The sequence below is a fragment of the Anguilla rostrata genome, chromosome 6 (genome assembly GCF_018555375.3).
Source record: "Anguilla rostrata isolate EN2019 chromosome 6, ASM1855537v3, whole genome shotgun sequence".
Taxonomy (NCBI): Eukaryota; Metazoa; Chordata; class Actinopteri; order Anguilliformes; family Anguillidae; genus Anguilla; species Anguilla rostrata.
The window spans coordinates 10,051,372-10,078,984 of NC_057938.1; the positions used below are offsets into that span (position 1 = coordinate 10,051,372).

General features: G+C 47.3%; 1 protein-coding gene across 7 annotated transcripts; it reads left to right on the forward strand.

Annotated features, from left to right (window-relative positions):
• Positions 1-1,857: 1,857 nt before the first annotated feature.
• Positions 1,858-27,374, forward strand: LOC135256472 (period circadian protein homolog 2-like). 7 transcript variants are annotated; one of them, XM_064338263.1, is made up of 24 exons: positions 1,858-2,037; positions 9,133-9,647; positions 12,422-12,520; positions 12,906-13,063; positions 13,579-13,700; positions 14,147-14,348; positions 15,091-15,142; positions 15,563-15,705; positions 15,890-15,968; positions 16,213-16,319; positions 16,409-16,562; positions 16,688-16,796; positions 16,907-17,041; positions 17,172-17,277; positions 17,526-17,700; positions 18,302-18,429; positions 18,857-19,054; positions 19,448-19,708; positions 20,253-21,151; positions 21,940-22,122; positions 23,311-23,473; positions 23,861-24,056; positions 24,620-24,770; positions 25,379-27,374. In XM_064338263.1, the coding sequence occupies exons 2-24, from the start codon at positions 9,238-9,240 to the stop codon at positions 25,514-25,516; spliced, it is 4,368 nt and encodes a 1,455-aa protein (XP_064194333.1). In that variant the 5' UTR covers positions 1,858-2,037; positions 9,133-9,237; the 3' UTR covers positions 25,517-27,374. The 7 variants fall into 7 exon arrangements, with proteins under 7 accessions (XP_064194333.1, XP_064194332.1, XP_064194335.1 ...); XM_064338262.1 differs by lacking the exon at positions 1,858-2,037 and adding an exon at positions 2,090-3,388 and having other exon boundaries at positions 20,256-21,151; XM_064338260.1 differs by lacking the exon at positions 1,858-2,037 and adding an exon at positions 2,091-3,388.
• Positions 27,375-27,613: the final 239 nt, after the last annotated feature.

The following is a 27,613-nucleotide window of genomic DNA, read 5'->3' on the forward strand; positions in this document are numbered from 1 at the left end:
AAAATTACTAGGCTTGTTGCAACTGCCACTTGTTGAAACGGACCCCCGCTCTCCTCTACAATTAAATGTGCATGCAAAAGGTGCATTCGGCTAAAGTGCGTAAAAACGGATTGCCAGTGCACAGTAGACATGCCTTAAGCATTGATATTTCATAATAGTTCCAATGTAAAAATCCTGTATAATATACCTTTAACTTGACTGTTTACTACACGATTACGTCATGTGTCATAATATAGAAACCACTCCCACTGTTTGACCAAGCACCAATCAGACTAAACACGCAGACGCAAAATTCATACAGACAACCTGTTTTCCACCAATAAATCCACTTTTGTAGTGAGCCTCCATAAATTGGTTAAAAAACAAACATGTGCCGCGCATTGAGTTTTAACCCAGACTCATATCGCGTAGCCTACCACTCATTCCGCTTTAAAATTTCGTTATTTGGATATTGGCCTGTGTTGTACACAGTCCCGTGGCACTCACGAACGGGAATACTAATCACTACCCATAGACCGTATAAAAATAGAAACTACCTCAAATCGCCCCGATACGTATAAGCAGCGGGTTACTGTATTACGGTATGCAATAAAAATATATAGTATTGATAACATTGTGTAACAACACTGTCAGCTCAGACGGAATCCGCATAGATCTGCTTCAGGTGGACCTAATCGCTGAATATGTGACGACGATGGCTGTTTCATAACTGAGCGCTAATACTCGTTTCTTCTGGATACAACTAGCTACTGCAGGGGGCGTGCGCTGTCTTCCTTATTTTGTGCTATTGCTACAATGCATGTTAGTCCGACTGTCATTACCACAGTTTTAACAAATAACTATTTTATCACGGAAGTTTTTGAAACCCATAACTTTTTTTCCCACAAAAGTTCCTCTTAAATTAACTCACCGGGTTACCCAAAAGTGGAACTGCCTCATACCCTTGGATAATCGCATATTTTACGGTGACCGGCGGTACGAGCTCCTGTCATTCATACAGAAAACTGGCGCGGCATGTATTCTGTGGGCTGTTCACAGATTCTGCTGTTATACAACAGTCGGGTGTGCACTTCTGCTAGACTGGTGCTGCACATTGGTCCTATGGTTGTTATATATACCGCGCAGTCTCCTTGCATCAGAATTTAACTGGACACAAGATAATGATGTTATTTTACTGTTAGCCAAACCTCAATTCAGATCTTTCTTGCCTTAGTAAAGTCAGGTTTACTTAACTAGGTTTTGGAGCTGAAGTAGGCTATAAACTAAAACATAACCTTTCCGATTAAAAAGCTATAGCCTATAATCGTCTATTCTGTATCTTACATACAAATGTTATGCAAATGTATCCTATCCAACAGCATTTTTGTAGGCTACCAATATACGTATTCTATAAAAAAAAACAGTGAATCCACACATTTGACTCCGATACTGAAAGTGTAGATTTTGTGTGACTTTCTCGCAGCTTTAATATAATTCGTTTGCGTAAAATGCCACTGCTATGAACCCAATAAGCTCTACACATTGACATTACACACCATTGTATAACTGTTTAGATAACACGCGGGTATAATTCAAACTCTTAGAACCAACCGCTTTCCTCCCTTGCCTTCGGTTCATTATATACGGTTTTCCCTACTACTGATTTGTCCACACCTCTTGAGCAGCTTCAGTAGGCATGGGTTTCCACGTGAGACGTATGACATCCTTATATAAAGAGACTGGCGGCCTTTTAGACCAATGGGAGCTGCCTGCTGTCATTTCCGTATTTTTTCCATGGAAACTCAAAGCTCATATCCAATGAAATGAAAACAGTGAGGAAATAGGGGAGGAGTCCGTATTGAGGTCATGCTCAACGCTAGGGGATCCAGGGCGGCAATAGTGAGGCTGACTTGAGAGTGGTGCAGTGTGTCAATCCATATGCCGAATAGTTTTCCGTAACAGACACAGGAATACGTTCAGCTGACATTCCAGACGGGAAAAAATTACGGACTCTTTCTGACACAGAGAGAACTATCTGTACGGGATCTAATTGTGCAGGTTTGGTTGATTTCTTACTTATTTTTTTCTTCCTAACACGGTTATTTTTTCTAACGCTAATGGGTTTTAATCATTGGAAAAAAACTTGAGTTTATTATGCCTGTTGCGAATGACCGTTTCCGATAAAACACGGAAACGGAGTGATCAAAGTAGACTAAATTAGCTGTGCTTCTTAAACGGTGTATTTTTTTCTGTATTTGAATGAACATGACGCGTACACATCTAGGAAAGAGTTTTAAAGAATGGGTTGCATAACTATGCCGGTGTTCGGGTCACACAGCTGGCCGGTCAGTGGAGGTCAGTTGCCCAACCCATATTCGACATTCTTGCGGCGTGTGGAATTATTGGATTGTGGAGGGAAAAAGGAATTTGTAATTTCCCCCGTTATTTTCCGTCTTATGAAAACATGCAATATTTTTATAGCCTACGGTCGATTAATTTTTATCAAGCCATAATGCATGAGTATTCGAGGCGGTATCACTATAATGTGCAGTGAAGCTCATTTGGGGGTGTCGGAAAAGTTATGAAAATGTACCTGGCTAGTTTGCCAAAACATGTTGCTCGAGAAATAGACAAAAGCCACATCTTACTGAAGGTGTAAGGTAGGTTTTTGATACTATAGTTAGGAAGCACTACGTTTTTCTCGCGGTTAGGTATAGGATAGCTTGTGTTTAAATTACTCTATTATTATTTCTCGATTTTTTGTTTCTGTGCTTACTGTCTGTATCTAGTTCTGAACGTATAGGACGTGGCTGTTGCAGCTGTGTGCCTTAACGCTAGTCTACTTTCATATGCGCTTGCCGTGCTGCTCATGTAAATCGTCTACGTACGTTGCCTTAGCTTGCTTGAAGTAGGTCGACAGCTACTGGTTCAATCCAGCTGGCTGTTTTGTTGTACTGTCAGTAGTGCCGGGCGAAGAGGATGATTTCTTGACTGACAATTCTTGTTGTTGTTGTTGTTGTTGTTGTTGTGAATGAAAAACGATTAACCTATAACGTTATACTTCCTATGCAAGGAGAGTTATTCACGAGGACACGACAAATATCCTGAAAATGTACATTTTAAAACCTCAATTTGAGCTTTTATAAACAACTTGATCTGCAGAAAAATTATAAGGGTTATCAAGTTTTCGCTTACATCCCTTGTGTTAGTATTGCTATGTAAATATGTGGGCGTGTGCTATACTGTCAATCATTGCATTGAGTGGCCTCAGAATTCAGGGTTATTGCAGCTGACCTAGTCCTACTTCAGGCGCTCCAAATACTATAAGCTGGCTTTAATGGTTATAGTCAACACAGCACTGCTTCTAGGATGCAACACTATGCAGTTGTCGTCTTCAGTTAAGTTTCTGGTAGGGTTTGATAAGTATATTTTTATTTGTCAATAGAATAAATTGTGTTTGTATTCAAGAAGCATAGAAGCATTGTATTTGTATTTTGCTTAATGTAATTTCAGTTCTATGTCTCATTCATTTATTCAGTCTCTCTTATACCAAACTTTGTGTAGTTAACACACTACACAGCTAAGAACTGAAATGGTACAAAATTTGTAAGAGATAAAAGACTGATGAACCAGACTGTGAGCCTAAATGGTAAAAGGATCAGAAGCTGTTGAGTGCCTCTGGTAGTTTGAAAAGGTTATGTATGGTCGCAATGCTTTTGTTCCCTTTTTGACGTCAACATAGAGACTGGGAGCAATGCCACTTCGCATAGTCTAAAACAAAGACTGACAGCCGTTAAGACTGATAAGAGACTGCTGTCGTCTTAGTTAACTTAATCACCTAGTCATTTTCATCTAAGTCATTGTCATGTTGTGGCTGTTCAGACATGCAGGGATTCTGACCTTGACGTCACTATAATGGTGATCAAGAATCTGACTGAGGGCTGACGGTTGTACGAGGCATAAGCTACCACTTTCTGCCAACTATGAGTTAGGGTTTATCCCAAGTCTTCTTGGGGCAGTTGCAGTGGCCTTAGCCAGAGTTTAAGTGGAGTTGAAGTTTAAACCACTGCTCGACCTGTTGGCTGCTCAAGGTTCGTGAGATTAGGAGTAACAGTCTCCCAGATTTAGCATGGTATTTTTTGCAGGTTTAAAGTGGGGACATAGGCTCCATTACAGAAAATACATTTATAAGTGAAGAAATTGCACATACAACATAAAAACTTATCTGAAAATGAACAAATAATGTGTGTGATTGTTGGAAGGGGCATTATTATATCGGGTGTAACATTTCAGTTAATTCAGCAAACCTAAACATGAAAAACCATGATGCATTATCATGAAGCTATCTTCTCAGGACATATCCACAAGCAGTATGATGGTTTATCTAGTTCATTTGTTCTGCCTCTAAAAGGGGGGGGGGTGACTTGTGTGACTGGAAAGAGCAGTTCTCGCTGCTGGCTGCCTGCAGGCCTTGTGTGGTATGAGTGTTCAGCATTTCTCATTGGTGAGTGGTGAAACATGACGCAAATGGACCAGTGCCACAGGAGAGGGATTTGATTCTGTATTCCGGTAGAGAGAGAGAGAGAGAGAGAGAGAGAGAGCAGGAAATAGAGAAGCCCGGTGCATCGCCCACTGCTTCACAGAAGAGGAGCAGAGCATTTTAAAAATCCTTGCAGTTTGGGGTTTCTATGCCCTGTTCTTGCTGTAGAGGTTAGCGAATCACTAACAGTGTCCATTGTGACTGCAGGTGCCAGGGAAACACTTTGCCAGAGATCCGGGAGCTTCAGCACTGAAGGACAGCAATGTTTATCTAGGCCTTTCAATTTGTTTACCACTTTGTTTGGTCGACTGCACTGGGAATCAGATCCCCAGTCTGACCCCTGTTACGCCAGTCCTGTCTGCTTCCCATCTGTCAGTGTGTGGAAAGCCAGACAAACTTGAGTTACTTTTTTATTGAGTGATTGATTGATTGATTGATGTACATCATTTCAGGAGATATGCTGAGCGGTTTTTCTTGGAGAAGTGCTGAGACTGGAGTCACTGCATTAGAGTTTTGGAAATTCGCACCTGAACAAAACGTTGTTACTGTGTTGAATGCATTTTGCTATGTGCAGAAACCCTATTGGCCTTGCTCCTGTAAGCAGGCTAAAAAGTACTCATCCTGTTCTCCTTCCTTGCAGCCGTGTGTTTTTTTGTGGTGGCATGACCAGTGCTTGCCTATTGCAGATTATGGGTAACTTTCTAATATCTTATCTAATATCTAATATAATGCTGGCTTATATCAGTCTAAGCCAGTGTTCAAGCCCATTTACAAAGCAGCCAGCCGTGGGTGAAATTGGCCAGCTTTAATACTTTTAAATATCACACAAAGGTGAAGAAATAAGCACATAGGCTAAAGGACAAAGGTGTATGCTGGCGTCTTTAATCAAGAAATATGTGAAAATAATTTTAGTCCAAAGTGATTTTATTCTGGGCAGAGACCTCAAGTCACACAGGCCTGGCTGTAAGCAGTACAAAGAAGAAGCAGTCATACTGGCAGAAACACCTCTCCCTTTGCCTGGACTTGCAAGTACTGCATCCCAGTTCCAGGCCGTACCCAACCTGCCCATAAGCACTGACCCTGGATCAGTTAAATTTTTTTCTGATTGTGATTGTGCCTAGAACATAGGCTTAATAATTCCAGATGCCCGATGTTTTCTTGGGCCGAAGGTGCCTAGAATTCAGAAACGTCTGCTTTTCTGACTCAGCTGTTCGTTTGGGTGTGCGTTCTGTGTAGCGTCTAAAACATGCTGCCTGTTTGTTTTGGAATCCTGTTAACTGTTTGCTGACTAAGCAAAATTATGTAATTTCTTATGTAAATGCAGCCTGTAATGCAATATTGCTCTGGTTTCATTACGTGGAGCTTTGCACCCGACACAGAGTTATGAAACCTCTTGGGGGATGATCCACAGTACTGATTAACAAAGAATAATCTAAATGACGAATATTTCACCCTTAGGTTGTGTGCATGTTTTAATAGGACCGCAATGGGGTTAAGAAGCTGTTCATTATGAGTGACAAATACAACAGTTCATTGCTCTTTCAGTCTGTCATTAATGTTTTATTATGCTTATTGGAGAATAAACAGTAAAAAGATCTTGTTTCTTAACAACAGACTGATGAAGTCCATCTTGGAGCCCATTTCAACACAAAAAATTGTGCAACCCACCATATGGTGTATACTTGTAAATCAAGCCCATTGCAACGAGATTCAGGTTTTCTTTCCATTTCATTACTTGATTCTGGGGTCTTGTGTGTTGACCCGTTATCTGCTTCAGAGTCATTAATGCCAACCACAGATCGGTTTTGGCATTATCAAGTTTGCTAGGTACACAATGATTGTGGGCACAGTTGCGTGTGCCCTTTGTCTGAGCACAGGTAGGCGTCTATTGGGCTACTATCACAGAGTCATATTTTCCATAAGAAATTCTCTTCTAACAAAGTATCCCATGTACAGCACTTTCTAATCATACTGGACACAAGACAGAAATCGAACACAGTTCTATTTAATTTGTTTTCTCTATGCATTAATAATGATCGACCTTTATGGGACTGAGTTGGTTGGCTCACCTCCAGTACACTCCAGTATAATCCAGGTACATGAACCTGAAGACATGGCAGAGTTGAGGACGAAAGCGTGGCCTACATAAGGAGCTCTTCATTTGCTGTCCTAGCTGCGTTACGGGAACTGTGAGCCAATACCGTGACAAATGTGCCCAGCAACCTCTTTATCCCTCACACTGCGTCCTCCGACTGCGAGAGCCAATTTGCTACTCTGTGCGCTCCAGGGGATGCTCTCCTTTCTGCCTTCCTGTCCTCATTAAGGCCTCGTTTAGAGGGTGGCACATCACCTGGTCATTTGAGTCTTTATGCTCGTTAAGTGCTCGTTTAGACAGAGTGACATGTCACCTAGTCATGTCAGACTACATGTGTTAAAAACAGCCTCACTTAGAGCAGTACCTCACAGTCAATGGAGAGGGCCGGTTTCTCATTTGATGCCGGCCAGCTACAGGTTGGCTTAGCACTCCTGGCTTATTATGCCAGGATATGATGTGATACGAGGCATTTGGTGTGTGTGCACTTCCAGTGATCACACTCCTTCCACAGTAGAGTGAGAGCCAATGAAATATAATGCAAATGTGTGTGGAGTTAATATATTGTAACGTAATGATAAATCAGTAATACATTGTTAAGTGAATATATTGCAGTATCTGAAATTGGTAATAAATTGCTATTAATGTTGTAAAATGTATGCTATCCTTCCCGATATGAATGATATAGGCTCTTGTTTCATAAGGTTCTGTTGAGTGAAGTTCTTGGGCAGGGGTGTCAAATTGAATCCCAAGGGGGCCGCAGTGTCTGTGGGTTTTAGTGTTTTTCTTTCAATCAGTAGCCAGTTAGGGACTTGAGAACAAGGTGTGTGGGTTCGTTAGCCAATCATTGACTTAAATGAAACATTTGTCTCAAGAACAGCCCAAAAAGCAGCAGACACTGCAGCCCTCCAAGACTTTAGTGACACTAGTGGACACCATACCGACATAATGTACTCTATATTATGTACTAATAAATGCATTTTCCTCACTATGAATAGATGAATTACAGTGCTGTCCTTCCTGGGCATCAAAGGCACACTGGCCTCAGTTTAAATGTGTGAAAAATCACGACCAGAGTGTTAACAATGTTGGTAGCGGCAGTGATGACTGGAGTTGTAATTTCTGAGCAGCTGTTCAGGTTGGAAGACTGATTGAACTCTTTTTAATCAGACGGGTTACAGACCAGTAGAAAGGGCGGGCTTATACCAAGTGGCCGAAGCCAGTCATTTTTCAGTTAGCCCAGTGATCTTCATTCCTGGTTTTGTTTTCGCCGTATTATCAGCAACCAGTTCAGAACCAAGAAACCAGGTGAGGCGAGTTAACTCAGTCATCGACTGCATTAATTGATCAGTTAAGTGCTGAGAAACAACAACTACAACAAACCAGCAGACCCTGCGGCCTGCCAGGACCTGGAATGAAGATCACTGATATACCCATGCTCTTATCCAGAGCTTCTTGCATAGTTTGCCTTCTTTTACACATGATCCATTTTAATGGGCTGGATATAGCATATATTTTTCAGGATTTTGCGATAGGCCATTTATGCTGCCTGTTTGTGATGGTAAATCCAGCTGGGGGTATTTCACAAAGCAGGATTACTGAGTTAAAACCCGGGTTTTCAGCACAGTTATCCAGCTAACTTAGCAATCATGCTTTGTGAAACAGGGCCCTGGTTGATCAGCTAACCTGTGTTAATCCTACTGAGCAGTCGAGGAAGGCTAATTGTGTGCACTGGTGCCTTTAAGTGAGAAAATGTTAAACACGAAGAGCAGATTATAAAATGTATACATTGCACGTTACTAAATATTCCGAGTGTACTGAACATATTGGAAATGAAAGGCCAATGTAGGCCTCTCTCTTCTTGTTTCACTAGAGACGGTTCCCTGTGTCTTTTGGTTTTGAAGGTGCCGGCAACAGCAAAGGGCGGTTCAGAGTTCTGAGAGCACACAGGGAAGCCGCTCCTGCCGTAACCCTGGCGACTGTGAGATCGTTTATGCGGTTTATGTCTCTTTCGCGGGGCGGCCATTAGAAAGGGAGGTGAAAAGAGAGCGCGAATGAGGGCACCCCCCCGTGCGCGGGGCGGGAGTCGGGATGGGGGGCGGGGGGGGGGGGACCTCGGGCGAGACGGGAGGCTCGACGGCAGACAGAGCTGGTCTGAGGCCTCCCTTTGAAGCCTGTCTGACCTCTGGGCTCGCCCTGGACTTCAGTGGGCCAGCGGGAGCCATAGCCCTTTACGCGGGGGGACTGATCTTCAGCCCAATCAGACGACCTCAGTGTCTCAGACTTTGTTTGTTGTCTGAAAATACCTGTGAACATTATTGACGGCTGAAGTTTGAAGTATTTTAGGAACGCGAAATTACTGAGGGTCAGCCTGGCCGCTTCTTTTAACTGAAAATCAGTGTAATTACTGTGCGATGATTAAGGGGTGATTTTAGAACTCCAGCCTCCGTGTGCAAGTGAAGTGTGTGAGTCAGCATCACTGTGTCACGCGCACGTCTCTCTCTGCATTTCATTTCTGCAGGAACGTTCCGGAAGGGCGATTACCAGCGGCAGGCTCCCCGTAGGACGATGGGGTGATCCTCTCCCGTTTTCTGCCAAAAACCACTTACCTTTTTACGGCACGTCCATGTCTGACGACTCCGACTCCAAGCCTTACCTGTACTCCGCCCTGGAGGGCCGGGGCGAGGGGGCCGTGGCCTGCAGCGCCATGTCCCAGCTGCACAGGATGGGCGGGTACGGCGAGGGGCGCGGCCGGGGCGGGGCGGAGCTCGGCCTGGCCTCGGAAGGCAGCGACAGCAGCAGCCAGGGCCCCGGCCCCTCCCCCCACAGCGACAGGAAGCGGGCCCGCTCGCTGCACGAGGAAGACGTGGAGATGAAGAGCAGCGGCTCCTGCGGCAGCGGGACCGAGTCCCACAGCAACGAATCCCATGGCAATGACTCCCATGGCAACGAGTCCCATGGCAATGAGTCGCTGCGCAGCTCCAATGGCAACAGCAAGGATTCTGCCCTGCTGGTGTCATCTGGGAGCAACAAGAGGTCAGTTCGATTGCATCATGGGGAGTGGGAGTGCCGTGTCATTGGTCACTGTGTCAAAATATGTTGTACAGGCTATGAATTGGCTGTGCCATCACAACACAGTCTTAGACATACACCCCTTCCCCCTTTAATCCACTCTTATTACATCAGTGGATGGCTCGGAGCTAAAAATTGGCATGGAAACTATTTTGACTGTTATAGAGAGCCGCAAAAATGTGCGTATGTACGTCATCCTCTGAGTTTTTAATCCGTTTCATACCTAGTGAGAGACAAAAGAAAACAGATGAGCTCATGCTTTAATCCTTCATGCTGTTTTTGATGAAGAGAAGGGGGGTGGGAACTTAAAGGAGAAGAATCTGATGAAGGGGAAGTTGGGGGGTTTGACCCTTTTGTGCGCTAAGCACCCACAATGCGTTTTTGACCCACTTATGTACAGATATCAGTGCGCGGTGAATGTCGTTGACCCTCCCAGTTTTTTTCCCCACATGTACTTTTGGCTTTAACTTGAGAACACAATGTTCTGCCAAGTTACTTCCCCTGCGGCCTTTGGCAACAGGAGAGCGCGAAGACAGATGTTGGCGGCGCTCCCCCCATTCATTTACACTGTAGAGGGCGGAGATGGTTTCCCTGACAACGCCGTGTTGAGTTTATATGTGCGTCAAAGTTTGATTTTGGCCGCCTGCCAAAACCGCAGAATGTTCTCTAGTCTTCTGGGCGGCGCCTCAGTCTGCAGCGGAAAGCATGGGGTTGTGAAGTCGTTCCCTCTCGTTTCTGTCTTTCCTTCGAGCGCTGTCCTCGGTTAACCTGAATCTGACTGAACCAGGGGTATGCAGTGATTCATTTTAGGATTTGGGCTGCCTTCTGCAGTAAACCCTGGATTTAGTCGGCTTTTTAAGAAGAGGCCTCTCAGAATATGGCACCTCCTGTTTACGTGCCCTCTGCTCTTCCTTGTCACCCCGTGAAAAGACCAGAGTGTAAGATCTTTCGAGTGGGCAATCGAGCAGGTGCTGGAGAGGCCAGCACGCGAGCATTAATCATAAAAAAAAGTTCCCAGGATGCCTTTGTGTGACCTGCTTAATACACCGGGCATTCCCCCCACCCCCCGTCCCGTGCTGTATCCCGATTTTTGCAAACTGTTGCAAACTACAACATCAGGACAATATACAAAGTACAATAAGCGCTGGAATGGAGGTTCATGTAACATGAGTGGTAGCTGCAGTCCGGAAATGCCGTCCTCTAGCACAATAACTGCGCAGCTCAGCTGGCGGACCTGCAAAACACAGGCATTTCTGAATTGCGCGGATGGAAAAGATTGCCGGTAATTTCCCCCACCGAATTAAAACAACAGCTCTGGGGTAATGTGGAAAAAGCGACAGAACGCAAGCTAATCTGCAGTTAGCCGTTTTGTTCCTGGCTCTCTGTCTGCGGGGGAGTACTCTGTCCCTCATTCGCTTCTTCCTGATTCTCAGCCCCAAGGACAGGCCGTACCCTTGTGCCTCTGTAGCGCCAGAAGCTAGACCCAGTCCGGCCGGTTCAGTTTGGGTCCCAGGTGGTTATTGGATTACATGATATTACATTACATTCATTCAGCAGATGCTCTTGCAAGGGGGAAAAGAGCATGGCACCAATGCAGCATTCAAAATGCAGCATTGAGACGTAGATAGAAGTAATATGAAAGAAGGAAACGTCAGGTCTGTCATCTTTATCCGAGAGGGCATCAGCATTTGCACAAAAAGTGCGCAGTACAAAAGGGATGTGCATTAATATCGGTTTCAGGAAGGGAAATTAACCCACTTGTCACAAGCTAATACCAGTGTGTGCTATTCAGGCTATAATGAACTTAGCTTTATATAATTAGAATGCTATTTACGCTGGCAGAGCTATTATGAAGGTGCTTTCTATAGGTTAATAAGCTCATTTTGGTGCTATCTACGTCCTTGAATGTGCTAAACAAAGTATCAGCTGTAGTTGTTTTTAGCCTCTTTGTGTATTAAGGACCTAATCTTGGAGGCTAAAGCTGCTTCCCAGACATGCTGCATCGTATTGCGCCTCGCTGGACTTAGAGAAGGTCCTGTGAGCTTACCTGTTGTCCAAGTGCCTGCTTATAGCAGGGGTGGATAACCAGTTGCAAGTGCATGTCTGTTTTAGTTTCCACGAATTAACCCGGCTTACCTATTAGCTGTGTCAGCGAATTAGCTGTATACACCAGGGTGGGGAAATTGTGGTCCTGGAGGGCCGGTGTGTGTGCAGGTTTTTGTTTTCCGCCAGTTACCCTTACTAAATGATGTAATTGGCTGTATAAACCAACACCGGTTCACTCGTAGATTTGATCAGAGTAAAACTTTGCGTACGGTGACTCGATAACAGTCTTCGGCTGACATTCATGCTCTTATCAAGCAGTGAGGCTCAAATGTCGGGTGGCGTAACAGTTATGGCTGATTACATAACTAAGGCCAGAAGTTGGCATGAAACCCAGGTACGGCCTTCTTTACCCACCTCTGGTTTATACCAACACCGGCTCACTCGTAGTTAGTCCTTTCACATGACAGAATACCGGCCTGGAGCTATAAAAAGGCTGCCCTGCAGGCAGACCTGTGCTGTGCTCTCCACTGCGCCTCCGTTTGAAGGCTGGAGCCCGGGGTCGTTTGTTGTTGCGCTGAATCAAAGAGCCCTGTTGAAGGTTCCTCGATGGCCCGGGAGGGGAGCAGGCTTTTCAGGCTGACAGTAATGACCATCTGTAACCTGTGTGTCTGTCTGTCTGTCTGCCACCTCAGCTCCAACTCCCACAGCCCTTCCCCGCCCAGCAGCTCCAACGCCTTCAGCCTCCTCAGTGCCAGCTCTGAACAGGACAACCCCTCCACCAGCGGCTGCAGGTAAGCTAGAGTCTCTTAGTGTTTCTTTGGTGTGTGTGCGTGTGTGTGTGTGTGTTTGTGATTGGAGAGTGAGGTTTCATGAATGGCATATTGGGTAGAACCACAATGAGCTGTCAATCGCTGACTTGAAAAGGCATTGCTTCTTAGAGAAAATGAAATGATTGGCCCAAATTAGTGAGTGACTGGCATATACTATAGTAGCCCTGCCTATATTGAAATCCCAGTCTTCCCTCACTAGTGCATGTGTATGTGTGCATCTCCTTCTGTCCCTCTGAGGCTCACGGTATGTGTGTGTGTGTGTGTGCATGTGCGTGTGTGCTTGTGTGTGTGCGTTACATGACGTGCCCTTGACATGCCCCCCGTGTGTTTCCTTGACGATCTGCAGCAGCGAAGAGTCTGCCAAGGCGAAAACTCAGAAGGAGCTGCTGAAGACGCTGAAGGAGCTGAAGCTGCACCTGCCGTCGGAGAAGCGGCAGAAAGGGAACAAGTCGAGCACGCTCAGTGCCCTGAAGTACGCGCTCCGCTGCGTCAAGCAAGTGGAAGGTGAGGCTCCCTGCGGAACTCTGGGCACAGCGCAGCCACAAACACTCTCCGGGTACACGGCGTCCCAGAACAGCCCATCCAGGACCGGCTGATGCAACATCAAGCTTAACTCTGAACACTAATTGGGGCCCCTGGTTAAAATAAGCCCAGGCTGGGGGGGGGGGGGGTGGTTCTCCTGCGGTCGGTGATTACATCAAGAATCGATCTGTACTGCGTGGGTGACTCTTCTCGGGATGGAGTAGTTAAAGCAGTTTTGTGAACCCATTTCTATCCTGGTACAAGCAGTAAAAAAACTTTATTCTGTTTACTCAGATTGAGTGATGACTGTGAGCTCTCTAATAAAATCAGCTGCAGTAAGGGAATGCTTTCGTCGTTAATGAAGGATTTGAATTGTCGTAAGATAACGCGCGTCCTGTAATCAGTAATGCCCACATAAACTGTTTAAAGCGCAGTAGCACGGTGTAATGGTGCGATGTTATTACAGTGCTCATTCCTGTGCGTCTGCTCTGTTGCAGCCAACGAGGAGTACTACCAGCTGCTCATGATAAACGACAGTCAGCCGTCGGGCCTGGACGTGTCCTCGTACACCATCGAGGAGATCGACAGCATCACCTCCGAGTACACGCTCAAAAACACGGTGAGTGGGAGGCCCGCTTCGGATAGGCCGCACGAGCGTCCGTCACGTGGAGATGGCTCCCCTTAAGAGCCGGACGCTCAGAAGGTACGCTGGGAATGGCCTCCATTCAGGCGCCCGTACGCCGCGCCGTGATTCTCCCTGAGCCACGGTCGTGATCGGGATGCGGCCCGAGCCGGCGGAAGCCGCTTGCGCCCCCGGAAACCGCAATTACGCCGGGAAAAATAGAGAAAAAGTCAGAGAAATTAACACCCACACAGAAAGCCCGTGAAGGATTACTGTGGCAAACAACACCCCCAGCACAATGAAACGGCTGCGGTGTTCTGTTTGCCGCATGATGTGAGTCATTTCTGTCTGTGGCGTAGCCATTAGTTTTATGGTCACGGGAAGGAATATTAAATTGTGCGTGTATGTTTGTGCTTCTCCGTGTGTGCGTGATCTCCTCACAGGACATCTTCGCGGTGGCCGTGTCCCTGATCTCGGGCAAGATCGTGTACATCTCGGACCAGGCCTCGTGCATCCTCAACTGCAAGCAGAGCAACTTCAAGAACGCCAAGTTCGTGGAGTTCCTGACCCCGCAGGACGTCAGCGTCTTCTACAGCTTCACCACGCCGTACCGCCTGCCCTCCTGGAGCATGTGCACCGGAGCGGGTACGCCCAAGCTCGCTCGCCCGTTTCGTCTGCTCAGTCACCGTAGCCGGTCAGGCGTGGCCATCAGACTCGGCCCCTGGAAGGCTTTTTGTTCACTGCAGTGGTCTTTTTTTGGTCCAGCCTTTCTGCTTAAATTCTTAGTTAGGCCCTTTGTTTACTCCGCATTAGCATTTCTTGGGTAAATAATACATTACGGATTAACATTGCACGTGTCCCATGCCTGTTCCAAATTACTGACTGGTCCAATCGAACGGGGGTAGCTGTTTAAAACACACACCTGCCGTTCTAGAAGGTTCTGCTTTAACCCTGTTGTTCTGTTTACTTATTAGCCCCTGTGAAACTGCTAGCTTGGGTAAAATATACCCCAGGACATTATTGTGTAAATTTTAAAAAGTAAAAAATACTCAATATATAATCTTTATCTCAATTCACGTGGATGCCATTTACCTGAGCAATGAAAATGTTATTCATTTTTTGTGATAAAGGCAGAAGGTTTTCATACAGCAGGTTAATGAAAGCAGTGTGACATCACTGGAAAAGAATAATCTGGCGAGGGCAAAACCTTCTAAGAGATTACCGGGCTTTTTGCGTAGTTCGGGGAAGCTTTCCGCGTTTCTGACGCGTTTCAGGCAAATTGCATTAACCTCGCCGCTGACCGAGCAATGGCATCATCTATTCATTGAATGTTTCCGTGCACCTGCCACTGAATATGCACCCGCTGACAGCTTTGTCTCCTTTACAGAGTCCTCTCCGTCAGACTGCATGCAAGAGAAGTCCTTCTTCTGCCGTATCAGGTGCGTGCGCGATCTAAATCCGTCCCCCGGCCCGTCCCACCAACCATCTGCTCCAGATGTTTTCATTTATGTTCCGTTTTCCATTTTGAATCATCGCAGGGAGGTTAGCTTAGCAGGTGCAGAGGAGCGAGGCTGCTGTTGCCTTGGAGACAGGACTGCTGGTCAACCTCGCCATCTTGCGGGCAGTCCTGTCGCTACAGCTCTATGTGTGCAGAAGAGAAAGAAGTTACCAGAACCACTAGATTTAAAAAATGCTGAATAGAAAGGCACTCAACAAGATGTGTTACTGGGTCGTTATTGCATCCTTAATTAGCTCACGGATTTACAGATCTTGTTTTTAAAAGCGTTCAGGTGTTTTAACTTGCGTGCTGTGTGCCTGTGGGGCGGTCATGTGACCACCGTGCCGTTGTCTTTGTGCAGTGGGGGCAGGGAGCGTGGGGGGGACCCGCAGTACTACCCCTTCCGCATGACGCCGTACCGCATGAAGGTGCAGGACACGGAGCACGCCGAGGACCAGTTCTGCTGCCTCCTGCTGGCCGAAAGAGTGCATTCTGGGTATGAAGGTAAAGATTGGCCACAGTTCTTGCAAAATTACTTCAGTGACTTTTTTGCATAGAAAAACTTTGTAATCAGTGTACTCTTCCAGTATCTTTTAGACCAGGACAGTAGATCTTTTAGACAAAGATACACAGAAAAATAGACATGAACTAGCCATTAACAGAATCTTTTTACCCACTTTCTGTGCAGCTCCCAGAATCCCCACAGACAAGCGGATATTCACCACCACCCACACCCCTGGTTGCATCTTCCAGGATGTAGATGAGAGGTGAGCCACCCATAAATCCCAGCTTTCCCACAGCTTTGTTGACATGTTTCCATAGCATGTATTAAAATGTTGTCACAGCATGCGTAAAATGTTAACCCAGGATAGATAAATCATGCTTTGGCTTTTTTTCAAATCCTAGCTCTCTTACCCAAATGTAATTATCTATTTTAATATCATCACATGCTGGTTTGCATCACTTGATAAGGTAGTGATAAAGCTCTCTCTCTCTTTGTCTCTCTATCAGGGCTATCCCATTGCTGGGTTTCCTCCCACAGGATCTAATTGGTACCCCAATCCTGCTGCATCTGCACCCAAACGATCGACCAATCATGTTGGCCATCCACAAGAAGAGTGAGTTCACTCTCACATTACATAACTAGGCATCATGCTTCACTTCATCCTGTCACTGACCCCTGGTGCGTTTTCTCCTCCAATCACAGTCCTGCAGTACGCCGGCCAGCCCTTTGACCACTCCTCCATCCGCTTCTGCGCCCGCAACGGGGAGTACGTCACCATAGACACCAGCTGGTCCAGCTTTGTCAACCCCTGGAGCCGCAAAGTCTCCTTCATCATCGGCAGACACAAAGTCCGCATGTGAGCGAGGCCGCCTGTTCTTTCTGCACTGCCTCCGTGACCCCTGTCTCTCTCTCTCTCTCTCTCTCTCTCTCTCTCTCTCCCTCCTCTGATCATGTGTTCTTCTCGTGGCCGTGTCTCCACAGGGGCCCTGTTAATGAAGATGTGTTTGCGGCTCCTCCCTCAACCGAGGTAAAGACCATGGACTCGGACATCCAGGAGATCACAGAGCAGATACACAGACTGCTGCTGCAGGTCAGTGCAAGCACGCGTACACGCACAAACATGCACACACACACACACACAGACGCACACATTCCACCTCTGACACTGTCTAACCGCACTCTCTCATCCTCACACAATAGCCCGTCCACAACAACGGCTCGAGTTGTTACGGCAGCATGGGCAGCAACGAGCACCTGATGAGCGTGGCCTCGTCCAGCGACAGCAACGGGGGCCGGCCCAGGCCGGAGGAGGAGGAGTCTCGCAAAGCCAAGCCAGTGAGTGACACGCTTAAATAACACATTCATGTATGTTATTGGAATGTGTACCTGTGGGTGTATTGAAGCAGGGGCTGGAACACACCGTACCTTACCGTCTGTCTGTCTGTCTGTCCTGCTTTCCTTCCAGCGTACGTTTCAGGAGGTCTGCAAGGGTGTCCACATGCAGAAGAACCAGTACCAGCAGGGGGCAGCAGCCTTCCCCCCAAAAGCCGAGCCAAAGAGGATGCCTAGTAGTAAGTACAATACTACCCCTCAGTCCCATTCGCTTGAGCGCTTGAGGTCAGGGTAGCATTTTGATCGAGCGATGAAGATTACATACAGAATCTCCATGGATGGTATGGATGTTATTTGTTTGTATTGTACAGTGTATGCGTGAGGTATTGGAGCTGATGATGTTATATGTTTGTATCGCATAGTGTATGTGAGGTATCGCATGGTGTATGTGTGTGAGGTATTGGAGCTGACGATGGCTTTTCTCCAGCAGAGTCCCAGCAGAAGAGCCCTGTGGTGAGGCCCAAGGACTCGGCCGTGCATCTGAGCGGGAAGGAGAACGTGGTCAGCATGGAGGACCTGGTGGGCGTGCAGGAAGAGCTGACCTACAAAGACGAGACTGTTTACTCCTACCAGCAGATCAGCTGCCTGGACAGCGTTATCAGGTCAGAGGCTGCCATGGAAACCAGCGCTCCTAGCACATGGGCACGGCTAATAATATAACGCCTGCCCTCAAAGACTGGCGCACTGCGTGTATTCCTCATGTTGATGTCTGTCTTACCCTGGGTTCACGCAGCGAGCAACTGGGATGACCAGTTGCCGGAAGTCCATTCATTCTGAGCCACGTCCAGCAACTCGAGCAACATGGCAACCGAGCAACCAAAGTTGCCTGAAGTGTTGCTCACGGTTTGACCTATACAACCTAATACACTCTGGCAACCCATCAACCGAGCTGCTCGCTGTGTGAACGCAGGGTTAGGGTTCAGCTACTAGCTTTTAAAAAGCCTGCTTGGTTAAAGCATGTTAGATATCACCACAGTTAGTATTTCTTTAGTGTTCTGAAGCAGTCAGCCACATGGTGGCGCTGTATCAGCCATTGAAGCATCACAGAACAGCATGGTTTGCATAAACATTCTCTTAGGCGTGTTGTTCGTCAGGGCGGATTAAATGGTAGTGGATAAAAAGTTTGTGGTTCATCTAGTCATTATACATCAGCGGGGGGGTGGTGAATGCCGAGCTGAGTGTGTGGGCGTTTGACTTCTCTAGGTACCTGGACAGCTGCAGTGTCCCCATCACTGTCAAGAGGAAGTGCCAGTCTTCCTCCAACACTGCGTCCACCAACTCCGACGAGGACAAGCAGAACGCGGTCGATAACGCCATGCAGGTGTCTGAAGGTATGCCTCCCACCCGTTCGCCTCCCCTGTGTCCGTATCCTCTAAAACTGCTAGTGCCCTTATGCTGGTCTTCCCTACAGCCTTTAACGTTTATGGCAAAGTTAATCCCTAATTCTTGTGTTCCCTAAATGCACTCCTCCACACACGTCCTGTAAAGCCATGTGACCCCTACCACCATTCAACCTCACGTTTTGTAATGTAACTGCCATTTCTTTTATAGCACCAGTGCTTTATGTTAAATTTGTTGATCGTTTTATTTTTAAATAAGTACATTTCTATAAGCTGAGTTTTCCAGAAGTTTTAGAAAAAGAAAGAAAGAAAGAAAGAAAGGAAGGAAGGAAGGAAGGAAGGAAGGTTCACGCTAGCACCGTTGCTCTTGGGACTCTTAAACTGACGGCACGTCGTCTGCCTCTCTGCACTCCTTCAGAACCGGCCCTTTTAGAGGCTCAGCCTGGCCTCCCTCCAGTGAAGGTTCACAAAAAGCCACCGGGGGCAGCAGTGGGCTCCTCCCTCGCGCCGCTGGCCCTGCCCAGCAAAGCAGAGAGTGTGATGTCCATCACTAGTCAGTGCAGCTACAGCAGTACCATTGTCCACGTGGGAGACAAGAAACCTCAGCCAGAATCGGGTATACACACAAGGCGACATTTTCCTTGTCCTTGCTTTCTGGGGTCTTTTGAGGATTTCTGTGCGTGTGCGTGTGTTTGTTTGTATGTGTGCGTGTGCGTGTGTGTGTATATCTATGTGTGTGAGTGGAAGTACGTGTGTGAGTGCGCAGAAGTGTGTGTGCATGTGTGCATATATATGTGTGTGTGTGTGTACATGTGAGAGAGTGTGTGAGAGTGTTTGTGTGAGTATGTTTTGAGTGCATGTGTGTGCTTGTGTGTATGAGTGAGTGCATGTATATGGGTGTGTGTGTGTATGCGTGTGTGTGTGAGTGAGCCTGTGCGCGTGTGTGTGTGCATGTGTGTGGGCGTGTGCGTGTCTTTTGTAACTCTGTGCTTCCCTCCTTTCCCTGCAGAGATAATTGGAGACGTGAGCGGAGCAGGAGAGATGGGGGAGGGCCCAGCGGTCGCCCCGCCCTCCAGCGCCGTGTCCCTGCCCAGCCAGGAGCGGGAGGCCTATAAGAAGCTGGGCCTGACCAAGCACGTGCTGGCGGCGCACACGCAGAAGGAGGAGCAGGTCTTCCTGTCCCGCTTCCGGGATCTGCGCGGCATGCTCTCCCTCCAGGCCGACTGCTCCGTGCGCCTGGACCGGCAGCGCGGGCAGCCCGCCACCGACGGTACGCTGCCTGACCCAGCGCCTCCCTGACTGCCAGGATCCGCTCACCACCACAGCGTGTTCAGATGTGGAGTTCATGTGTTCAGCATGTACTGTAGCAAGAGCAGGGCGTATACCAGAAGCAGCGTTCTTATTGGCTGTGGTGGTCATGCTAGTGGAAAGCATGTTATGAACAAAGTTATTTTTTTCATGTGTCATCTCACTTCCCACCCGGGAGTCCCCATTCATATTGGTCTCGCGGACCCCTGGGGGTTCTTGAAGGTACTATAGGGGATCCCTGGGCAGACGTGAAATGCAATGACTATATATATATAGGTTTGAGAAAATATTTTTTAAATGTTATGCGTTATTTTATTTTTTTTTAAAGGGGGGTTAGGATTTGAAACCCTGCTAGAGCCTTTGAGCTTGTTTGGGTGTCCCTGAATGAGAAAAGGTTGAAAAGTCCTGGTCACACAAAGCACGCTTGCATACAATAGCGTGTACACAGGAAGCCACGTCTCCTCTTACTCTGTGGTTATGACACCAATGCTTCCTCTCACCCACAGCAGCAGCGGCCGCTCAAGGGCGCAGACAAGGCAAGGCGGGCGGCCGGGCGGAGTCGGCCAACCGGCGGGGCGGGCGCAACAAGAAGACCAAGTCGAAGCGCGTCAAGAAGCACGAGTCTTCGGACAGCACCGTGTCGCACAGGAAGCAGTCGCTGCTCCCCCCCCGGCAGGGCCTGAACCAGACCTCCTGGTCGCCCTCGGACACCTCCCAGTCCACCACGCTGCCCATGGCCTACCCCGCCGTCATGCCCGCCTACCCCATGCAGATGTACCCCGGGGCGGGGCCGGCGAACGCCCAAGTCAACCCCTCCCTGCCAGGCTTCGGGGAGAGCCAATGCGGCCAAGACCCCCGCTTGCCCATGCCGCCCACGCCTTACTCGACGCCGCTGGTCACGCCCATGGTGGCTTTGGTGCTGCCCAATTACATGTTCCCCCAGATGGGGGGCGCCCCTCACCAGCCCTTCTACCCGGATCAGACCTCCTTCCCGCCCCAAGCCGCCTTCAACGGCCCCGCCCCCTTCTCGGCCACGCCCGCGTTCCATGTGCAGCCGCAGTTCGCCTCCCAGAACCCCTTCCCAGCCCAGCTGCATTTCCAGGCCCAGCCCTTCCCCTACGGCATGCCCGCGGAGGCGCCCAAGAGCCCCGCCCCCGAGCCCCGAGAGGGCGTGTCCCGCTCGTCCACACCCCAGTCGCTCGGCGCCAACGGCCAGGCCTCGCCCCCCCTCTTCCAGTCCCGCTGCAGCTCGCCCCTGCAGCTCAACCTGCTCCAGCTGGAGGAAACGCCCCGCTCCACAGAGAAGATGGACAGCTCGGCGCCCCCCGGTGGCTCCCAGGGGAACGGCGTGATGGACAAGGGCAGTGCGGCCGGCCCGGCTAAATCCGGCCAGGAGAAGCAGCAGGTAGGAGCTCCTCCGGGCTCTCCCCCTTGGGCGGTGTACCATTTTACCCTGTGGGCCTCATTCTGCCTCTCCTCGAATCAACCAGCAGCCTGTCCAGCCAATACACACCTTTCTCACAGTGCTGTGAGACAGCAGTGACATCTCTGAGCTGCTACAACATGGCAGCAGCATTTCCTAGAATTGCAGGGTTCCAACTGCCATTTCTACCGTCCTGAGATATTGAGCTTCAGTTTCAGTCTGAGCTGATTTGGTTTTATCACTTAAAACTTCCTAAAAACTGGAATTCCGCACACATTTGAAAGTTTGTACATTTATCACACACATGCAAAGCAGCATTTATTTGTACATCTTCCACAAAAATGTTACTTGAAATTCTCACGTGACGACGCGTCAGCTAAAGTTTTCGGTCCCCCGTAGATCAGCAGCACACAGTAGTGCTGAGGGCCCCTGCACCCCCTCTGTCCCTCGGAAGGACTGCCCCTAAAATGGAGCATGCATTCTACACTGTTGACTGTTAGTGGTCATCTTACTCATCAAGCTTAACCAGGTTTAACACGCGTAGGCCTGGACAAATAAGCCCAATAGTTTCGCTGTCTGGCAGCGGTTGTCTTTTTCTTATGGGGCTTATCCCCTTACCTCCGGTCAGAGTGAAATTCGTGTTCGCTTGACCGATGCGAGCGAACCAAACAATGAGGCCTTGACCTGGTTGATTTACATTGCCATTGTGGGGTAGAAATAAAGAGGGAAAAAAAGCTGATATTAATCAATTTGTCCCTTACACCTTTTAGCGTTCACTCCATCTGTCTGGGCTAGCACAGACGTCTGGAGGGTCTGCCAATGACCCTGGTCCCACAGGACCTGCTTTTCCAAAGCCCACATGCAGTATCGATGTGCTTTTACCATGGTTACAGTCACAAGAGGGTCTTTCTTGGGATAAAGTGTGCTGTAGACTCGTTTGTGGCAGTGAAGAGGTAGGCCAACGCTGCGACCAACCCCACCTCTCCCAAACCAAATCGAACCATAAGATTGCATTGCATTTTTATTTATTTTTTTGGATTGTTTTGAAATCAGTATCCCAAATATTTCTCTGCACTGCTGTGTTTATTTCCCTCAGTTTTTAAAAGTGTAATTTCTTATCGCTCTGCATGAAGTCCAACGAAGCCGACACATTCTGTTGTTGTACATACGTGTGTGCGAGCGTGAGAGAGAGTGTGTGTGTGTGTGTGTATCCCTACACAGCATTGCAGGTTTGGCTGACCTTTTGCTTTGACCCACCTTCAGTTGTTATGGACCCTCCCCTGTTGCTTTATTAGCTTGGCTTATCCTGTTTACAAATAAAACTTCTGAGTAATACGGTCGATGAGCTAAGAGCTTTGCTCATATAATGGAAGGATGGTGTGAATCCGTGATTATTTTTGAAAAGGGAGTTTCGCGGATGATTGAGCATGTGTCACCCTTTACTCCCTGCACACCGCCATGTCTGTCCTTCTGTGTTATTTATGGCTATGTAGGCTGTAGCGCGTCTCATTTTCAAGTGCCTTTTAATACAAGGCAAGTCCAAACTGTCTCTTGATTGATATACCGTTATAGCCAGTGCCACAGCTCCTCATTGATTCAAGGATGAGTCTTGGCAATATACAGCCTTTCTCTGAATAAAACCTCACCGACTCCTTTTCAAACTGCACAAACTGTCTAAGCGAGAATATGTGAGTCTGTTCCTCTTTCAAGTGTGAAAGAAATTTTAAACATTTGTATGTAATGAGAGCAACGTGCCCTCCTCTTAATAGAAGGCTCAGATATGCGCACATTGCAGCACTAATGGTGTCTATTCACAGCCGGTGTACTGCCCTGACGTACAGCGGCTCTAATGCCGTACACCAGGCTGATGGGCGGCCATTTTGAAAATAAAATGGCAGCATGGTGCTGAGTTCAACGTGCCCACCTATCGTGTTAATTTGAACCCTTTTCTCATAAAGAGATAGAGGAAGAGAAAGGAGACAGAGGAAGGGAAAGGAGACAGAGGAAGGGTTGAATGAGGGAGAAGAGATTAGAAAGGAGACGGGCAGCTCAAAAAAAAAAGGACGAGAGGAGGTAAAAAGAAGAAAAAGAGTGCCGGTGAAGGTGCTGTGATTGACCTGTCAGCGACCTCTGTTTTTCAGATGGGTTCCCACAGCGACGCAAACTCCACCCTGAGCGATCTGATGGACATCCTGCTCCAGGAGGACTCTCGCTCCGGAACGGGCTCGGCCACGTCCGGATCGCTGGGCTCCAGGTCCAACGGCTGCGGCGGCTCAGCCAGCGGCGGCTCCGCCAGCGGGACAGGTCCGTCCGTCCGCAGGGCACCGCCAGACACCAACACGTTCCGAAATGGGCTCCCAAATCCACACTTCCCGAAGTGGGCTTTTCCATTGAAGCAAATGCTGTCCAGTTTAGACAAAGGGGCATGTCTTAGCACTGTTGCTTATTTGCACTATTGCTAACTATCGCTAAAGAATATATGTCAAGGAAAGTCAAGAGAATAAAATCATGGTTTCATAGAAACCAAAGATGACAGGTCACCAAAAAGGAGACGTCAGGAAAGTCAGCACTGACCAAACATAATGAATTTTCTAACAAGACCACAATTACCACTGGCTTGTCTATTTGTTATTAATGTAAACAGAGGGCTTTTGTTTCAAAAACTCACCCTTTTCTGACCTCTGTTCTCAGGGAGCAGCCACGTCAGCAACAACAGCAGCAAGTACTTCGGCAGCATCGACTCGTCCCAGAACAGCCACAAGACCCAGGCCCCGGAGCAGGAGGCCCCGCCGCAGCCTTTCGCCAAGTGCGTCCTGCAGGACCCGCTCTGGCTCCTCATGGCCGACGCGGACGAGTCCGTCATGATGACCTACCAGCTGCCCTCGCGGTGAGTGGGGAGAGACCGACAGTGCCCCCTGGTGTCAGCCCGACTGATGTACCTGCCCAACCCGCATAATTCTGGTCGCAGGGGCCTGAAGTCTGGGGTGTTTCTCTTTTAAACACCAGTAAGGCAATGGCTTGACTTGACTGCCTAATGATCTTTATGAGGAGGCAATAACTGACATATGTGCGTCTCAGTAGATCACTTTGGTATGGAAGCACAAAGCAATAATCACAGCTGTTGTTGCCATCGTTAAGGGTGGTTCACACCAGATCTGGCACTCCATGCATCCTATAAATTTTCTATGGACAGGCCATAAAAACAGACAGCTTGGGGGTTCAGTGCATCACCAAGCGCCCTTCCCGGATTTGGTGTGACCCCCCCCCTTTATTCTAATGTCTCAGGGGATCTTGGACGTGGGGAATATAATGTTAGTTGGTTTCTGCAGTGGCAGTCTACATCCAGCAGGTGGCTGTCATGCACCAAGAGTTGTACCAGAGGGGTTCAGGCAGAGCGGCTAGTTGAGGGCTTCTTTGTTTGACTATGTTTATCCACATTTGGCCCCACAGGGAGGTGCAGAAGGTGCTCAAGGAGGACCGGGAGAGGCTTCACAGGATGCAGAAGAGCCAGCCGTGCTTCACAGAGCAGCAGAAGAAGGAGCTGGTGGAGGTGCACCCCTGGATGAAGAAAGGAGGTCTGCCTCAAGCCATCAATGTCAAGGTGAGTTCTCTCTCCTCGCCACAGAATTTCACTGTTTTCTTTCCAACGTGACAGTTTAAGGCCAGTTCACTATGATGAAACAAATAACTGTATTTCCACGGGAAAACTACAAACCTTGGCATACAAACTTGGATATCACACAGTTCTTAGGACAGCTTGGTTCGGGTTCGTGCACAGTCCAGCTTGTAGTCAGGGTTTGTGTATAGTCCAGCTTGTAGCCTGCTGGTGCCAGTTTGTTCCCATCATCTTAAAATGGGAGATTTAAGTCTGTTCGAGCCTTAAAGTTAACAGAAGAAATTCAAATCAAGAGGTTGGCTGTGGATGCCCATATAGTTACTTTATTCTGCAGATTCTTTTTTTTTTTTTTTGCTGTTACCTGTGCTATAGAGTGTATGGTCAATTTTATAGAATAGAGGCTATTCAGTTCATAAGTAAAAACAGGGGTTCGGAACTTACAGGAATGTAACAAGACAATACTGCAGGGTAAATGCTTGTTCAAAGGGGAGTGGGAATGTTTGTTCAGACTTGGGAATGATTTTGTGGCTTGGGTCAAAATAAGAATGTCACACAAGTGGACCTTAAAGATCTATGTGTGTGTGTGTGTACAGGCATGTGCGTGCTGTGAGGACGCCTCCTCAGCCCTGATAGAGGAGGAGTCGCCGGATTTGGAAATGGGAGAAACGAATGACGAGGCCCAGAAAGGCAGCGAGGAAGCCCAGCAGGCCGAACACTGCCACAGCCACTGATTAGCACTGCCCCCTCCTGGCCAACAGACTCAAGCGCAGGCCAGAGCACTTCAGCTCCCTGCGCACGCCTAGAGAAGGGCCTACGCACAGACTCTCGCAGACTCTCGGCACCTGCACAGAGACTCTCAGCACCTGCACAGAGACGACCGGGCCTGCCTGTGGGAGCTATGGATACAGTCGAAGAACTGCTACACTGTGTCCCCTGAGCTACCGCAAACCGCTGCGGGAGATTGCCACTCGAGTCAACACCGTGTCCATACACTGATGCCAGTGTCCTTGGTCAAAATTTTGATGTTTGTGTTTATTTATTAAAAAACGTAAATATGGTCAGTTTAAAAAAAAAAAAAAAAAAAAAAATTTTTTAATGCTCAAGTCTGTCACGGAGTCCCATAAATGTTCCAAGTGAGGATGTCCGTCATGGAGGACGAAGGTGCTGACCCCTGCTTTCGCTGCAGCCAGTGCCCTCTTGACCCCGCCCAGACTACCGTGGAGCCAGTCAGAAGAGCTGTGTGACGTGACAATCAATTTTTGTCTCCACCCACATCCTTTACACAGTTACATGTTTTTTTACATGTCAGTATTTATTTATTTTTTTAATATCCTGTCAAGTTTGAATTCGGTCAAAGCAGGTCTAAACATATGTTCTCTGCACTGTTTGTCCTCCCTCAGATTATTCTCCTTTTTATGTATTTTATATGTTGTGGGGGGAAAAAACTAAAATATTTTTTCTAATAAAAAGGGAGAAATGTCCTGATCATAAGACGCACATGAGTTAGTGGTGGAAATTATCAGTTTCCTCTGCCTTCATTGACCTAGAGATATATGTATATAGTGTAGATGTTACTTATTTATGAACAGAAAGGACCTTGTAGCCAATTGTTTGCGAGCAAGGCTTCAAAAACACATTTTTGTATACATAACTATAAAAGCATTGTGCTCAAACAGAGGTACAGGCAAGGATGTGTTATAAACTAAATGGACCAACATCATTTACACAGCTGAATTGTCTGGTGTGTATGTACATACATTGTGCGGTCCATACGTATTTGGACAGTGGCACGATATTTGTTGTTTTGGCTCTGTGCTCCAGCACACTGGATTTGAAATGAAATGATGAATATGAGGTTGAAGTGGAGACTTTAATAAGGGTGCAAGGGTACTTGTATCCATATCCATTCATCCATGTAGGAATTACAGGATTGTAATTGTTCACCTGATATGGATTTAAATACCTGAAAATTATACCCAACCGTCTGCACATCAACACATATTCATAGTTTCATTTCAAATCCAAAACAAAAATTGTCTCACTGTCCAAAGACTGCTCTGTGTGTGTGTATATATAGAGCCAGTATTTCGTGGGACCTGTTAACTGCCAGTCGGCCCTTGTGAGGGTAGTGAGGTAATAGATGGCATACCATTTGTGATACAGTACATTGAACAATAAGGCTGTTTGTGAACCATACCTGTGTCCTGTATACTCTCAGGTCAGAGTACAGTACTGGCATTCCGCAGTAGGATTACTTTTTTCCTCCCGAGTATTGTAATTGTGTTTCCTGTTTATTCATTTTTAAGGCTATGAATCCCTCATGTCATTGATATCTTTTGCAAATGTCTTTCATGAGGCAAAGGCAAAACTACCTACTAAAAGGACAACACTAGTGACTGAATGTAAAGTTAAATGTAAATATTTTTTGTCTCTGTGTTACTGTATGGTCAGACAGCTATGGAGTGAGACGAAACTGTAGCTTCTTTTCCAGTTTTTTTGGAAATGATGGCTTTCCTGTGCTGTGAATTTATTCATAAATTATATTGCAATAACATTTTTAATAAAAATGTGTCTTTATGCATTTGATAAGTTGTTAGCCACTCATTTTAATGTACACCTGTGGCTGAATGGTGGTAGCAGACTGCTGTTTGTAACCCTGCCTTTCCAAACCCTTGTCCTGGCTGCATAAATCCAAATTTGGTTTAATCACTGAATACTGAATGTGGGTGTAAGATAACTGAACGAGTACTGTTGGTCCTTGGTAAAAACAAATTTATGATCGTGAGACAAGTTACTGAACTACATTTGCTACTGTTGACCTTTTAAAA

Excerpts from the sequence above, each read along its gene's own strand:
- LOC135256472 (XM_064338260.1), top strand. The coding sequence starts at position 3,317 with ATGGTTATAGTCAACACAGCACTGCTTCTAGGATGCAACACTATGCAG. Across the intron at positions 3,389-9,132 it reads CGTCTTCAGTTAAGTTTCTG|GAACGTTCCGGAAGGGCGAT; the intron begins GTAGGGTTTGAT and ends TCATTTCTGCAG. Across the intron at positions 18,430-18,856 it reads CGCCATGCAGGTGTCTGAAG|AACCGGCCCTTTTAGAGGCT; the intron begins GTATGCCTCCCA and ends GCACTCCTTCAG.